At 40.1% G+C, this 17,157-nt stretch overlaps 1 protein-coding gene across 5 annotated transcripts in view; it reads right to left on the bottom strand.

Moving 5' to 3' along the window:
* thoc2 (THO complex 2) overlaps window positions 1–17,157 on the bottom strand; it is a 148,968-nt gene that overhangs the window by 69,282 nt on the left and 62,529 nt on the right. For all 5 annotated transcript variants that reach the window (XM_079838977.1, XM_079838979.1, XM_079838978.1 and 2 more), the window contains exons 16-19: window positions 8,495–8,579; window positions 5,089–5,182; window positions 4,631–4,711; window positions 4,293–4,389 (exon numbers count right to left, since the gene is read on the bottom strand). In XM_079838977.1, the coding sequence (XP_079695103.1) occupies window positions 4,293–4,389; window positions 4,631–4,711; window positions 5,089–5,182; window positions 8,495–8,579 (357 nt within the window). The remainder of the gene's footprint in view (window positions 1–4,292; window positions 4,390–4,630; window positions 4,712–5,088; window positions 5,183–8,494; window positions 8,580–17,157) is intronic.

Below are 17,157 nucleotides of genomic sequence, written 5' to 3' on the forward strand. Positions count from 1 at the left end.
CACCACTGCTGCTTTAACACATGCAGGATATACGGTTCTCTCGGCCAGGCGCTGGAATTAGCCAGTCCAGCCTGGGAATATAGCATTTTAATTGTCAATTGCTGCACAGTAAATATATTGGTCATTTGGACTTGAGCGCACCAGAGTTGCAATGCAATAAACACGACATTTCATGCATCGGTTCATGTTAAATTGATCTGATGGCACGTATATGACCACTATTGTGCAAAATATGCAAAGTTAGTTCACCCAAAAATGAAAATTCTGTCATTAATTACTCACCCTCATGTCGTTCGACACCCGTAAGACCTCTGTTCATCTTCGGAACACAAATGAAGATATTTTTGTTGAAAGCTGATGCTGAGAAAGGCTTCAGATAGGCCTCCATTGGCATTCAGTACATTCACACTCCCAAGACCCATAAAATGCACTTAAAACGTCGTTACAATTACACCTTTTCCACCAAAGCAGAGCTAGAGCTAGATCGGAGCCAGAGCCTAGTTTCAAACCGGTTCTTTGTGTTTCCACACCCAAAGCCCCAGCTCCGAGCCAGGAAAAGTGGTTCTTAAGTAGCACCAAAACATTGCTGGGCTAGAACAGGGCTAGAAGTAAGAACCGATTACGTCAGGCTCTGGGGGCGGAGTCAACAAGACCAACACAAACTGGAGATCCGCCATTGTTGAAATAGCAGCTAATGGAGCTAACAGCTGCTGCTCGTTTGTAATCTCCGTCTATACAAATTAAGGCGAACTGCATGAATGCGTTGGATTCGCTGTGTTTTCGTTGTGTTTTGATGCCGATGTAGGATCATAAAGCCATGTGAATCAACAGTAACGCAACGTTTGCTTTGTTGATGGAAGGCTTGTTCGCAGCGGTGCTGTGCAGAGACCGATCGCCGTATGATAACGAGTCCAGCGAGAGCATATGACTCCTTATGCTTTTGATTCACTCATGCGTTTTTTATCATACGTGGATCGGTGTGCGCAGCGCCGATGCGCCTCGAACAAGCCTTGTGTGTGTGTTTCCCGCTGCCCAGGGTTGCCAGGTTTTCACAACAAAACCCGCCCAATTGCTACTCAAAACAAGCCCAATCGTGTTTCAGGGGGGCTTCCCCGGTAAAAATCACATTTGGGGGTAAAATGTGTTTTTTTGGCATGGTTGCCTACTAAAATTCGCATTCCCGGGGCTAAATATTACATAATTGGGGTCGCTTCAAGCCGCGGTCATGAAAAAAAGCCTGCGGCATAACCGTAGACTTGGCAACACTGCCACTTGCTGAGAGAGATGAGACGTATACAGTGACGTAAGACCTGGCTCTGTTGTGGCTCTCAGCTTGTGGAAAAGCAAACGGTTCTTAGAAGGCTCCTCAGTCGAACCAACTATGAACTGGGACTAGCTCTGGCTCTGAACTAGCTCTAGCACTGCCTTGGTGGAAAAGGGGTAAAAGTCCATCTCACCACAGTGGCTCTACAATAATTTTACGATGCGACGACAACAGTTTTTGTGCGCAAAAAATCTAAATAACACCTTTATCCAACTTGTTCTTGTCTTCCGTGTGTGCCTCCACGACGCATGCGCGAGAATATGACGCAGATCCGGCGTTCGGACATATGACCCAGAAGCGATTTGTTTACGAGCAGAGGAAGACGCGCGTATCTCAGCTGTTGAATTCTACATTGATCGTGCTTTAGGTCTCGGCGTAGTTCTCAAAATGGGGCTTAAGTGTGTATTTCATGGATTCCCGAACCCCGGATCTGCGTCATATTCTCGTGCATGCGTCGTGGAGGCACACACGGAAGACAAGAACAAGTTGGATAAAGGTGTTTTGATTTTTTTTGCGCACAAAAACTAGTCGTCGCATCGTAAAATTATTGTAGAGTCACTGTGGTGAGATGGACTTTGTAATGACGTTTTAAGTGCCTTTTATGGGTCTTGGGAGTGTAAATGTACTGAATGCCAATGGAGGCCTATCTGAAGCCTTTCTCAGCCATCAGCTTTCAACAAAAATATCTTCATTTGTGTTCCGAAGATGAACAGAGGTCTTACGGGTGTCGAACGACATGAGGGTGAGTAATTAATTACTGAATTTTCATTTTTGGGTGAACTAACCCTTTAACAGTCAGTAACCACTAACAGCTGTCATTCATCAAGAAAAACTCAAACTAATCGGCCCTGGCTACAGAATACTTGGAATAAAGAAGTTATATCTCAAAACGTTAAGGTCTTTACAAAGTCATGAATGTCCTCCTATACTTTAAGAACACATACGTTAAGAAAAGCAGCACTAATTTGGCTACAAAACGAGCACTGGCCATATTCCAGAGGTCCTCCTCAAATTAGTACAGTGTCTTAGATAATTCAAACTAGAATTATTGAAGACATAAATGGACAAAACTTCTTGTATGACCTTCCCTGACTTCCTAGGTTGTCCGTGAAAGCATGTAGACTGATTTTTGTGAGAAGGACTTTTGCATGTGACCATTAAGCCTGTCCTTCGTTCGATGACACGTGTCAGGATAATGCCGAAAGAGCCATTCTGTACTGTAATGTCAATGCGTCATGCAAAGAACAGGGATTAGTTCAAACTCTAGTCTCACATTTTCAGATCTATATAGTCTCAAATATACTTTATAATTAAACATAAGTGTCATTTTAATGCTCATCTGTCGACATAATGGTGGTGAATCTGGTGTAAACACATCCAAATCACTACGATCAGATGCTTTCTGAACTGCTGTTTTCTCACCGCTGGCATTATTGTGCGTTTATGTTGTTATTGGGAGGAAAGCACAGCACATTTACATATTCATCTAAACGGCACTCTCAGCATCGTGGATGCCGTCGGGATGTTCGATAACTGTATATCGCGGCAAAGGTATTACACACTTTTAATTTCCAAGCAAAGAACGAAAAAGAACTTTGAACCATGTTCAGTTTCATGTGTGTTACACGTGTGCAATCAATACCGGTGTCGCTAATAACAAGTGTTTCTGATTTAAAGGGTCATGAAACCCTAAACCAAATTTTCTGAGATTTTAACAGAAGTATGTGTGTTGAACATCATGGAAGGCAATGTTACCGTCTGTTCGTTGTGAATGCGAGAGAAAACAAGTTAATTTTAAACCTTTTTGCTTTATTTTCAACTTCCTGGTTTAAATTCGTCTTCATGTCAACGTGTCAAGATCATGTCAACAGACTCTCTACAAATGAAATGTCTGAGAGTCTGGTAGGACCAGGCTAGTGTTGATAGGCATTTTCCTCTGACTGGCGCTTCAAACAGTGAGATCGCACAAAGTGAGAGATGCATTAATGGATCAAAAACTAGTGTTTTTTCCTCTTTGTATGAGTTTCTGCGCTGCATACGTTCTCTTCAACAGATCCTGAGTCTTCACACAACCGCGATTCATCCACACTGTGAGTATGGCCATTTAACCGATCAAACTTATAAAAACTCCACAAAATAAGCCTCAAAAGTTATCAAAGGTGCATACAGCGTGTTCATATATATTTTAGAGAACTGACTGCTGCTGAAATGGGGGGTTTCATGACACTTTAAATAAGATTTTTTTGTAGGTTTGCAAGAGTATGCAGATAAACTCAAATGAAACACTGTAGCCTACAAATTTAGTACTGAAAATAATTGGAGGCATTTATTATTTGCATCGAATTTAAGCAAAGTAAACATTAACACTAGCCAGGTTTCCATCAAAGACATTTTTTATTTTTTTGCGAAAAAAAGGTTTAGCTCATCAAAATGTTTAGTGATATAGCTGATGGAAATGTAATTTTTTTTTAAACTAAATCTATTATATTCATATTAAATTGCATATTCAATTATTACTAATGGTAAGAATAAGACATATTGCCTCTCAAACATCATTCACCCTTATTTCTGAATTTTACAAATATTTGGGACGGGAAATACAGTATATGATATAATTTGCGATATACCCAAAATGATGTATGTAAACGACTCGAGGGCAGATTTTAGCAAATTATATAATATATTCCGCCTCCCAAATATTTGTAAAATGCAGAGAGTAAGGAGACAATTTAAATTTCCTGCTAATTTTCATGAGCAATAGGCCTATCACTAAACGATGAAATATCATGACAAAGTGGGACAGTCTGACATGTACAATAACTGCGTTTATGTGACGAAGCCCATGGGTTTGACCACAGAGCAGCTCATTTATCCTGTATGCTAAATTTTAGGATCCAAAAAAAAAAAAAGGTTGGTACAGTAAAATGTTCGGTCATATAGCAGCCATCTTAAACGTAAGCCTACATACCTCTTGCCTGCTTTCAGCTGGTTGGTCACATACTGCAGAAGACCAGCTAACTCAATGGGATATTTCCTGAAAACCGCTCCACAAAGACTAGCGAGACCTAGGGGAAAGACGTGATGACAAAAAAAAAATATTATCATAAGAATGAGCATTCGAATCTGTAAGAGGGCAAGTCAAGAATGTCACGCAATTGTGCTCCCAATTGGTTTCTGGACACTCTTAACAGCAGGGCCAAACCATTTAAAGAAATGACATTTAACGTCCATTAAGAATGCCAGACGGAAGCTCAATTTATTCAGCATCTCTGCCTTTTAGAGGAAGGGAGGAAGCGTGGCACTCACTCTGCAGCCATGATGAAATGGTCGTGTCATCATGTTTCATCTTCTCTTTCTCCGGGTTGGCTAAAGCTTCAATAATGCAATCTGCCCACACGGTCAAGGGCTCAAACGCACCACGTCTCGCTCTTTAAAGAGAACACACTCGCTATAAACGCCAGACACTGTTCAGTCCATTACTCATACGGTCAGTCATTGTTTTAGCACGTACTAATGTACAAAATTAACAGTCTATTTTCCTCCGCTGCTCTCCAAAACTGCAGGAATGCTTCCCCCTGCTCATTTTAAACACTGAAAGCTGTCAGCTTCGGTGATGATGATGAAGTCAAGGTGAGCGATTACAAGCTATTTTAATCACGGGAGATTCGAGGAGATCAGCAAGTTCCTGGGAGAGCTGTTATTAGCGGAGGGGGAAGATTATTATACAGTAGGAGTGTAATTATTACAGCCGTCTGAAAGGATACAGGCCAGCACGTCGTAGTTGAGAGAGGTGAGGTATTTGAGAGAGTCCACCACTGGAGTTATCAGGTTGTCATACCACTGGATCTGAGACAGAATCTGAAAGAGAGCAACATTACATCCATTACCTTAACAATAGAGCTCTTCAATTAAAACAATTATGCAAATAGAGTCCCGTCACCCCCACCACCCTTTTCTTTTTAAACCTGCATTTTTATTTACGTTCTCCTGAGGTCCAATTATGCGATGAAAACCATTTTCCACTCTTACAATTAAACAGGCTGGTGTGAAATATAGTTTTAACTGCCTCACATGAATAACCAATGCTTTAGTCAAAGCTGCGTTACATTAATGAATCATTTCAATCCGTTCTGAAGTGTTGCTCAAACTGAGATCAAACTCAAATCAGAGGCACTGCTAAAAATAAACTTTAACTCTTTCTCCGCCTGCGTTTTTGGTCATTTTCACAAAATGTAATGGCCTCCAGTTGCATTAATATCTGAACATGCAATTTATCAAAAGAAAGAACGGACCATCTGCTTTTAAACAAATAACCCGTTTTATTCTAGCTTCATAAAGTTTCATTAAAAAAGCTGTATTTTTTTGTAAAAGACTACAGCCAGATCGGATTGGGAACGATGATCAAACACAGACGATGGTTTGTGGCGGTGTAAATGTCGTCTCATCTTGCCATGAGTGTTACTTCTGGGTTGCTAGTAGGGTTAGGTACATTACATTTTAACCGGTATCGGTAGCCAACGGTACCTTTTTCTATACTTTAGGGATGTTTACATCAATAACTGTAAAGAACCTGCAAGTTGTTTACAGAAGTGTGATTGACATCATGCCAGAGCTGCCCTGGTCTCTGTCTGCCACTGTCTGTGGTGTTTGATTACTGTAATATTTACTAGTTAATTGTTTATTAATAAACTAGTGTTTTCTGAGTCCATGTTGGGCTGCAAACATGAAGTTCCCAATGCCGACTCGTCATCTCCGCAGTAGTGACCGCACACCTATATAGGGAAATGCACCTTTCATACGGATTACATAATCAAAGTATTGGTTTTCGATTTGAATTGGTTTGTTTAAACTTAGATATTTCAAGCTTTCTATAGGCCTGTTTCTCACATCTGTGAGGAAAGTATATGCTGAGTTTCAGCTCATTTATGTGACGCGCTGCAGTCGGAGAAATGTTCTGCTCTTCAGTTTATTCCATGCACTGTCAAGTGCTTCAGATTTGTTGTTTTGTCGGTCTTAGATTACTGTAATTCCCTATATTGCGGTATATCTAAATCTCAAATTGCGCGACTTCAGCTTGTCCAAAATGCTGCTGCCAGACTGCTTTCAAAGTGTCGTAAACATGATCACATCACTGCGATTCTTAGATCCCTTCACTGGTTGCCGATTTGTCAGAGAATAGACTTCAAAATCTTCCTCTTCGTGTATAAATCCCTACATAACAAAGCTCCTGTCTATTTATCTGAACTCCTTCACTCCTATACTTCACCCAGAAGCCTCCGTTCTTGTGATCAGGCTTTGTTGGTCGTTCCTCGCGCTAGACTAAAGCGTAGAGGTGAGGGTGCATTTGCGGAGGCAGGGCCAAGACTTTGGAATACCCTGCCTTTAGAGATTAGGCTGGCCCCTTCCTTGTCTATTTTCAAGTCCCTGCTAAAAACTTTATTTTCCTTAGTGTACTGATTACGGTGATATGTTAAACTTTTCTATAGGTGGTTTTTATATTTTAATGTGGTTTATTTATTTTATTTTATTTTTTGTATGTGTGATATTGTTGCTCTTCTGTAAAGCACTTTGGTCAGCCTGGGGGCTGTTGGAAATGTGCTATACAAATAAAATTGAACTTGAACTTAGTAGCCATTCACGGTAACACTTTACTTGAAGGGGCGTGCATAAGACTGACATGACACTTTCACAATCATGACATGTCATGAATATAAAGGAGTTTTTATGCATGTTCATGACAACTGTCATTAAGTGTCATTCGCTCAATTATGACATTTTTTATGCAAAGATGACATTGTGACGATGTCTTAGTTATGACAACTTGACATAAACCAATACTTATTAAAACCACTGCTCCGACGAGGTTCTGTTCCGTCCTTGTGCAGCTGATTCGAAGCTGATAGCCTGGTTTCAGGCTAACTCCATTATGTCACCTGATGGAGTTTTGGTTCCTTGCCACTGTTGCCTTTGGCTTGGCTTGCTCAGTTGGGGACACTCAATTTTCAACTAAATTACTGATCTGCCCACATTGTCACTGTATGATAATTGAAATGAGCTGATGACATCCCTGTTTTCTCCAGAGCGGCAGTACAGCCGAATCAAATGATATTGCATTATTTTCCTGTTTAACACTGTGAAGCTGCTTTGAGAGTTTTTTTTAACTAAACCGTGTCCCTAAACTAATGTTTTCCCCACCACAGCCAATCATGCTGCATGCTTATTGGCTCACTGACGTTGACAAGATTAACCCCTTAGGTATCGAAATTTGGTATACAAGACCTTTTACGATACATGATAGTGTCGAGGCAATTCGGACGGTACCTAAAAAGTATCGAACTCGACACCCAGCCCTAGTTTTCAGACGTAATAAACATTAAATGAAAATCTGTAATTGTTCTGAACAACACTTATCAGACATATAAACATAGGTAATTGTTATCAGTAGCAATAATATACATTCGATCAATGTCTAAACCGTAAGTGATGCCTTCTTTGCACACACCACTAATTATGTTTCCTAACCATGTGGACAATTAGAGCAGGGACATTGATTCATTCAATCCATTGTGATTGTTCAACTGTGGCAAGTGTTTGTCAGTTCAGTGGCAGCAGCATCAGTCAGTGGTTATAAATTGAGGAAAGGCATAAGAAAAGCACAGTCCTCCGCCAGCCATCTTTTATTTCACCACTGAATCGTTTGAATTTTTTCAGAAATGCTAATGAACTCAAAGGCTTGCCAACGTCAGCCACTTCCAAATCTTTTCTTCTCGGCATACGAGAGGAGAACTCGTCGAGTCTCTCATGGCCGAAGACGTGCGCAGCATGAACAAGACTTCTTCAGAACTAGCCCAGCAGAAAGCTGCACCCTGATGAAAACTTTCTGGCACACATGAACATCTGTCAGCCGTGGCCGGCCCAGTCATACATTAGACTGGAGATGCATGCGATTACCGTTAGCCTGCTGACTAATAAAGACTAATTTTAGCCTCGCGTTCAATGCTTTACTTCTGATGTTGGGCATTAGGCCACTGGTCTGAGCTCATATACATGCTTTTTAATCTCAGGACCGATGAAAATTGATGGCACACTGCAGATTATAAAAGAGCCCCGTAAAAGCCTGTCGTTAGTCTAGCGGACCATTATGGCCGTCACAAGCAATAAAATACTCACATAATCAAAGAGAATGGTGGGGTTACTGTGGCTTAACTTTCCAATCTGCCTTCCTGAGGGCTTCACATTCTCCTTAGTCAGTCGCCTGGGGAAGAAATTCACAGAGAAGGTAAAAATGAGGAACAGCAGCATAGAAACACCAAATGGGGACAATTAATAACTCATACGCTCACCGTTGACTAAAGACAGACCTAGAAATTGGCTATACCAACTAATCAGGGGATAATTATGTCCATTCTTCATGACGAGATGTCAAATTTACCTTTAACTTTTGGCATTTAAGAATATTAAAACATCCGGCAAGTTTCACAGCTTAATGTCCTCATCATTAACAAAGCACTTATAAAATATATAAAATACACAAAATATAACATCCTGCTCAAAAGGTGGTGTTTTCAAATAACTGAGCACAAGCAATGTCTCTATTGCTTATATATTTCAAATGTAAAGGCATTATTAGTGACAGGCGCTTTCGAAACACTGCTTCATAAAGCTTTGAAACTACTATTGATCTTTGGTTTCGAATCAGTGGTTTAAAGCATTTATCAAACTCGCCAAGTCAGGTGACTTCAGGCAAACAAAGCTTTGTTACGTCAACGTGTCAAGCCTCGATTTCAAACAGTTTCAGCTCCAGGGGTTAATAAAGGCCTTCTGAAGCAAAGCCATGCGTTTGTGTGAGAAAAATACTCATATTTATAACTTTATAGACTATAAATCACTGGCCTGAGTCTAGTTCTGCCGAAAGAGTGACCTCTGACCCGACCAAAATGCATCTCTTCGCTTCAGAAGGCCTTTATTAACCCCTGGAGCCGTATGGATTACTTTTATGATGGATGGATGCGCTTTTATGGGCTTCTAAGGCACATTATAAAGCTCGGAAGAGACAGGATATGTATTAATATATTCTCTGATTGTGTTCGTCTGAAAGAAATCAACTAGGATGGCTTGAGGGGGAGTAAATTATGGGATAATTTCTTACATTAGATTGGAGTAATAATGGGATAACAGACTTTTTAATGAGCTCAGAGGTGACAAATGAATAAACTTCAGTTATGCATAAATAATGTTTTGATGTTTAAAACATTAAACGTTAAATATTGATATTTGAAATTATTTAAAACATGAAAAAACACTTTAAATGTGAAATTAAAACCGCCAGTAGACGGCAGCAAGTCACTGTTAATGAGTGAGTCATTGAGATTCAACCGTTTCTTTCAAACGGCTGATTCATTCAGGAACGAATCATTTGATTCTCTTTATCTTAGTCACTGAATTATTGATTCAACAGATTCATTCAAACGGCTGATTCATTCAGGAATTAATCATTTGACTCTCTTAATCTATCTTGTCACTGAATCATTGATTCAACAGATTCATTCAAACGGCTGATTCATTCAGGAACGAATCATTTGATTCTCTTTATCTTAGTCACTGAATCATTGATTCAACAGATTCATTTAAAAGGCTGATTCATTCAGGAATGAATCAATTGACTCAATCTATTTTAGTCACTCAATCATTAATTTAACAGAATCATTCAAACGGCTGATTCATTCAGGAACGAATCATTTGACTCTTAATCCTAGTCACTGAATCATTGATTCATTCAAACAGCTGATTCATTCAGGAAAGAATCATTTGACTCTCTTAATCTATCTTGTCACTGAATCATTGATTCAACAGATTCATTCAAACGGCTGATTCATTCAGGAACGAATCATCTTAATCTATCTTAGGCTGAATCAGAAATCGCCCCCTTTACCGTCAAATAGGGCATTATTTGAGGGGACAGCCATTTGTAGTGGTGTCTGAAACCATAGTGGACGTTTTTAAGTGCACTCATTCAATCCCACATTGCACTGCAATAATGAGTGTACAACCAATGTACACACAACGACTTTCCGAATTCACACCCTCATTTTCATTCACTCCTTCAAGTGAACTATATTAGTGGACTAACGTAGGGAATAGTGATTGAGGGTTTAGGGGGCGATTTCGGATTCAGCCTTAGGTCACTGAATCATTGATTCAACAGATTCATTCAAACAACTGATTCATTCAGGAACTAATCATGTGACTCTCTTAATCTATCTTGTCACTGAATCAATAGGTGTGTTCGACATCGGCTGCGGCTGGAAGCAACTGATCGGCGAGAGTAGCCGCGTGCAGGCGGGGAGGAGCTGCAAACGGCGACGTGAAGTCGGACACTTTCTGCTTCCCGCAGTGACGCTCGCGCTGTGTCTGCACACTTTATCAGCTGAAGTGAAATAAATGCAATATTTGGCAATACACAGATGTTTCAGAGACATTATTGTCATGTAATACTTTATGCACTGCTTAATACAGCGTGTGTTTGTACAAGAATAAAGTTCAACATAAGCCTACACTATCAATGAAGTGGGGTCTATGTTTTTAATTAGTTATATTTTGATAAACATGACAATATAACATCGCGACTACATGAAATGAGGTTTTACTGTTATAAAAAACAGATTTGTGCGCATTAGTGGAGCTGAAGGTTTTAGAATAAACACGAAACACACGTCATCGCTGTCATGCGGTGAATCTGGCCAATCCTGGAACAGCTGTGTCGTCATCAGAGTCCGTGCAGCCTTGTGCAGCTGCTCTGGAGAAACTGCACGGCTGTAATCGCCGGCTGCTCTCGAATCGCTCTCGCGGCACTTTGTTGACATACGTCACTGTCACGTGGCGTCGGCGCTGCCTCAAGTCGGACAAAATTTCTAACCGGCATGCACTGCTTCAAGTCAGCCGCCGATCGGTCTGCGCATCGCTGGGTGAAGTCGAACAAGCCTATTGATTCAACAGATTCATTCAAACAACTGATTCATTCAGGAACTAATCATGTGACTCTCTTAATCTATCTTGTCACTGAATCATTGATTCAACAGATTCATTCAAACAACTGATTCATTCAGGAACTAATCATGTGACTCTCTTAATCTATCTTGTCACTGAATCATTGATTCAACAGATTCATTCAAACAACTGATTCATTCAGGAACTAATCATGTGACTCTCTTAATCTATCTTGTCACTGAATCATTGATTCAACAGATTCATTCAAACAACTGATTAATTCAGGAACTAATCATTTGACTCTCTTAATCTATCTTGTCACTGAATCATTGATTCAACAGATTCATTCAAACAACTGATTAATTCAGGAACTAATCATTTGACTCTCTTAATCAATCTTAGTCACTGAATCATTGATTCAACTGATGCGGTTAAAATGCGGATTCATTCAGTAAGGAAACACTGCGAAACACTGGAAACACTGGAAACACACTCTAGTTCGCCACTAGATGCAGTTGACCAGGTGAACACATGAACGAGTGTTTAATGGCTTTAACTTTAACTGTTTCATAAATGTAGATTCGGTTTTAAATTTAATGATTTTAATCCTAAGAAATGAGAATGGCCTATTTTGACAAGCTCTGCCTAAAAGCCTGTTCACACCAAGATGAAAACTGTACCAAATTGTCCAAGATATCAGCATCAGTGTTGAGCTCCGTGTGGTTATTATTGCTGGAGAATTGGTTTCCCATCGGTCGACCACTAGTTAACACGGCTGCCCAGTGTTGTGATTCTTGCATGAATAACACATTTTCACACTATGACAAGCGACAGACGGGCGTCTCCATTATCGGTGAGAGTGGACGGCTGTCCGTGTCCCGTCTCGTTCATGTTTTATGAGTCTGTGCTGATTTCTTATCACACATGCCAGCAGGCGCAGGATGGACTGTCACGTGAAGCGCAGCGCCTCTCGGGCTGTTCTTTATAACGCTGTTAATTGTGAGCGCAGGGGGCCGTGTTTTCCTGCAGACCTGCTTTGTCTGAAGTGTGGCACAAAAGGGCCAATTAAAAAGTCAATTAATAAAGTAGCTGGGGGAAAAACACACACACACACACACACTCGGGAGGAGGGCACGGAGCCAGCACTGGCATTGTGTAGTTTCCATTTGTGCTGGTGAGCCGACAGAAGCTGCAGACTGCTCAGCCATAACGGTGTCATTGGTCTTAATAAGGGAGCCGTGTGTGTGTGTGTGTGTGTGTGTGTGTGTGTGTGTGTGTGTGTGTGTGTGTGTGTGTGTGTGTGTGTGTGTGTGTGTGTGTGTGTGTGTGTGTGTGTGTGTGTGTGTGTGTGTGTGTGTGTGTGTGTGTGTGTGTGTGTGTGTGTGTGTGTGTGTGTGTGTGTGTTCCTGAGCATCTCCCACGTCACATCAGGTGGCCTAATTGGTTTGCTTAACCTTCAGAGCACAATGAACATGCTCTAATGACATCTTCAGACAGCCAGCAGTCTCACATGAAGCACACAAGACATCAGTTGCCACACTAATATGTCAAACATGTTTCTAAAGGCCTGATATACTTCAGGCGAAATACAAATTGTGTAATGTCATTTCGAACAAAATCAGGCCAAAACAAAGTTTTGTAGTGGTTTCAGAAGTATGAAACCACTTTCCAGAAAAGTTTGAACGACTAAACTACCATAGGTGATTACATAACGGGTAAGATTCGTTCAAAATGTTGAATCATATTCATTATGATCGTGTTGCAGAGAGATGCGCTGTGGTTCTGCTGTGATCTTGGATCTATTTTCGCTCCTGAAATGGAACAAAACAGTCAATATTGTGTCTAAAATGCAAGTGGCTTAAATTTGACTAGTTTATTGAACCGTTGTATGAAATCAATCACATTTTCAATCATGATGGTGTTTACAGACCTGCCAACCTTGAAGAAACTTTATGAGTACACCCCCCCCCCCCCCCCCCCACGGGCCCCCCGCGGGCCCGATAGCCCACCGCCAATGTACGCTCCACCGTTGTCCACCCACCAGTAAGAAATCTATGAGATACCTAACACTAAAATACATAATATACACAATATACTTTCACCAATTACGATTTATTAGTTACTCCATAACCAAATACAAGTAGACCATAAATGTTATACAGTTACTGCACACCCATCCTTGTGTTCAGGATATTATAAACAAAAAAGGCTGATGATGGTTAAACGTCATACAAAAATAGAACAAAAGACAAATTAAACACAAATAGTAAGATTAATAACAAACTACCGTGTTCACTAGCAAAAGTGTTTGTTTTCCAGTAGATGGCAGCAATCTTCCACTAAACTATGGCACATTTCATATTTTCACTATGAATGAAACTGAGTAGTAGATATTTTATTTGAATTTGACATAAAATGTTGCTATTATATAAATAGACTATTACAAATTTACATGTACATTTAATTTAATATTTAATCAAATTAAATATGAATTTTAATTAATAAATAAAAATGTATATAATTTAACACAACTACACAAAACTACACAACTGTAGAGTAAAACATTAATACAAAACTGATATTCCATGCGTTTAAAAAAATCTGACAAGATTAAGGCAAAATCACACTGTCTGGTGCCTCTCTAGACAACCCAGCACAATTGCTAGCATAAAGTTTAAGGTAAAAATAACTGCCATTCATTTACTAGTATCTTAATACTATGCAATTTGATAAACTGTTCATTCATTACATCACTTTACCTCTGTCTTTATCCCCATTTTTCATCTTCCCTGCATCAGATGGCTTTGGTCTTTTTGATACTATAGGGTAGGCTATGGCAGACCATAATGCTAATTTATAATGGGTCATGTGAATTCGACCATCTGTCACAATCAGGTAACTTTTTGTCTACACCTGGTGCGAGTTAAGCACCCTCAAACGAAAGCAATGCTTTCTACATTGAATGTGGCAAGACGCGACGCGACACAACAGTTACGTTAATTAATTTATACCAGCAGGCCTAACAAAATCATACAAGAAACTAATTATGGAGCTTTGATATTACAGAAACGCCAACTCTATTCATTCACTAAAATTTGCTGAAAGTCAACAGCACAACTGTGCAACGTGCATGTTCACATTTTAATTATCCACAACAACCCCAAAACTTGCCCGCTTGCCTTGCACATCTGCTAATAAACGATGGGCAACTTTTTTCGACTATTTTTCTTACCTTATTTTTTTTTTTTTTTTTTTTGTTGCTGTGGATGTTATTGAGCTTAGAAGTTTAGCTCTTGCGTTCTTCTGAACATCTCGCGTCGCGCTGCCATTGCCCGATGCCATTTTTATATCACTCCATAATCTGTCTATGTTTTAAATGCCTATTCCCCGAGTGGTAGACTACAATGACTGGCTGTTTTAAAATATCTACGAGAAGCTAGGCCTCCATACTGACAGCTGGGCTCATAGCTTGCAGGTTTGCTTAGTGCACTGTAATAATATTTAAGAATGTATATATTTTTTTCCATTTGATTGGTTCAACCGCCACTCGCCCAAATTTTTTTTAAATATAATTTTTCGTCAAGTCAACCGCGGCTGTAACCGCCAACAGCGCATCTCTGTGAGGCGGTTCAGCCATGGCATGCACGCTGCAGTTATCCGGCCTGCCCAGCTTGCTTGAGGCACTGAAATGAAACGAACGCGCTCGGCGCGGGCTTGAAGCATTGTCTAGGAGGGGCGGGCATGTAAGCGGAGGGTTAAAATGAAGCGCTCTGATTGGCCGAAAGCTTTTCACTCCACTTTCACGCTGTGTCTCAGCAGCAGAATCAACGTCATAGACTGCACTGAAACCGCCGAAATGCGAGATGCAACAAAATGCGTACATAGAGAGCAGCGAATCGTACAAGCGTACCAAAGGGTCAAAATGCGTGCCGAGTACGAAAAATGCGTACATGTTGGCAGGTCTGTGTTTAGGAAAACCACACTCTTGGTCGTGTGATGTTGCTTAACTGCATCGTATGTTATCAATATAAAAACTCCCCATTTTGAATTTACCACAGTATGTAAACGGAGGTCCTTTGTGTGAGCTGTGCTCATGTGTTTAGATTTTTCCTCGAGAGGCTGTGAGACTATATATTATACACTATCAATCGCCACTTACACTAAAAGAGTGCAAAATCACTCTCAGGTTTTGTTGATTCCCTTTTTTTGTTATTGACGTTTTAGTCAGGATACTTAACCGATCGGGCAAGTAAAATTCTCTTTCACTAACCCCTTCAAAAAGTCCACTTGTCCTGGACAAGCATTAAAGGGATAGTTCACCCAAAAATTTAAATTCTCTCAAAAAATCCTAGGTATATATGACATTCTTCTTTCAGACCAAAACAATCAGAGTTATATTAAACATGTCCTAGCTCTTCCAAATGGGTTTTTGTAAGAAAAATATCCATATTTAACACGTTGTAAAAAGGCGGACCACCTTCGGTATTCAACATGTAACACTTCTCGCGGTTCAAAATGCTTACGCTAATGAAGTTGAATACAGACGGTGGTCCACCGGGAGCTAGATATTTTACTTTATAACGTGTTAAATATGGATCTTACACAAACGCATCGATTCTCTTTAGAAGGCCTTAAAGGAACACTCCACTTTTTTTGAAAATAGGCTCATTTTACAAGTCCCTTAGAGTTAAATAGTTGAGTTTTACTGTTTTTGAATCCATTCAGCCGATCTTTGTATCTGGCGGTAGCACTTTTAGCATAGCTTAGCATACATCATTGATTCTAATCAGTCCATTAGCATCTCGTTCAAAAAATGACCGAAGACACTTTCAATATTTTTCCTATTTAAAGCTTAACTCTTCTACAGTTACATCGTGTGCTAAGACCAACTGAAAATGAAAAGTTGCGATTTTCTACACCTAAATGGCTAGGAATTACTTTCTCATTCCTGCGTAATAGATATTCGTGGCCGTACCATGGCTGCAGTGGCGCAATGATTGGTTGGTATTCTGTGAAACATGGTGGTAGTTACACCTTCGACTTACTATCACAGCCCTTTACAACACACAGAACCATGGCTAATCACACAGCTAAAACCACAACACAATTTGTCGGCTGCAAGCCTGAAACTTTCTCTGCAACTACACAAACTTAGTGCCGGTCACATTGAAAGTTACCTAGCTGGGCTACTTTCAGGCGCTGTAATATCATTGCTGCTGCAGCCATGGTACGGCCGCGAAGATCCGCGACTATTACGCAGGAATGAGAAAGTAGTTCCTAGCCGTATAGGTGTAGAAAATCGCAACTTTTAATTTTCAGTCGGTCTTAGCACACGATGTAACTGTAGAAGAGTCAAGCTTTAAATAGCAAAAAAAATATTGAAAGTGTCTTTGGTCATTTTTTTGAACGAGATGCTAATGGACTGATTAGAATCAATGATGTATGCTAAGCTATGCTAAAAGTGCTACCGCCAGATACAAAGATCGGCTGAATGGATTCAAAAACGGTAAAACTCAACTATTTAACTCTAAGGGACTTGTAAAATGAGCCTATTTTCAAAAAAAGTGGAGTGTTCCTTTAAATTAACCCTCTGGAGCCGTGTGGAGCACTTTTATAATGGACGGATGCACTTTTTTTGGGCTTCAAATTTTGGGCTGCCATTCACTGCTATTATAAAGCTAGGAAGAGCCAGGACATTATTTAATATAACTCTGTGTTCGTCTGAAAGAAGAATATCATATACAGCTAGGATGACTTGAGGGGGATTAAATCATGGGCTAATTTTCATCTTTGGGCCACCTATCCCTTTAATGTTGAGTCCTGTATTGTATAAAGAGCTATATAAA

This window comes from Gobio gobio (assembly GCF_949357685.1).
Source record: "Gobio gobio genome assembly, chromosome: 16".
NCBI classification, from domain to species: domain Eukaryota; kingdom Metazoa; phylum Chordata; class Actinopteri; order Cypriniformes; family Gobionidae; genus Gobio; species Gobio gobio.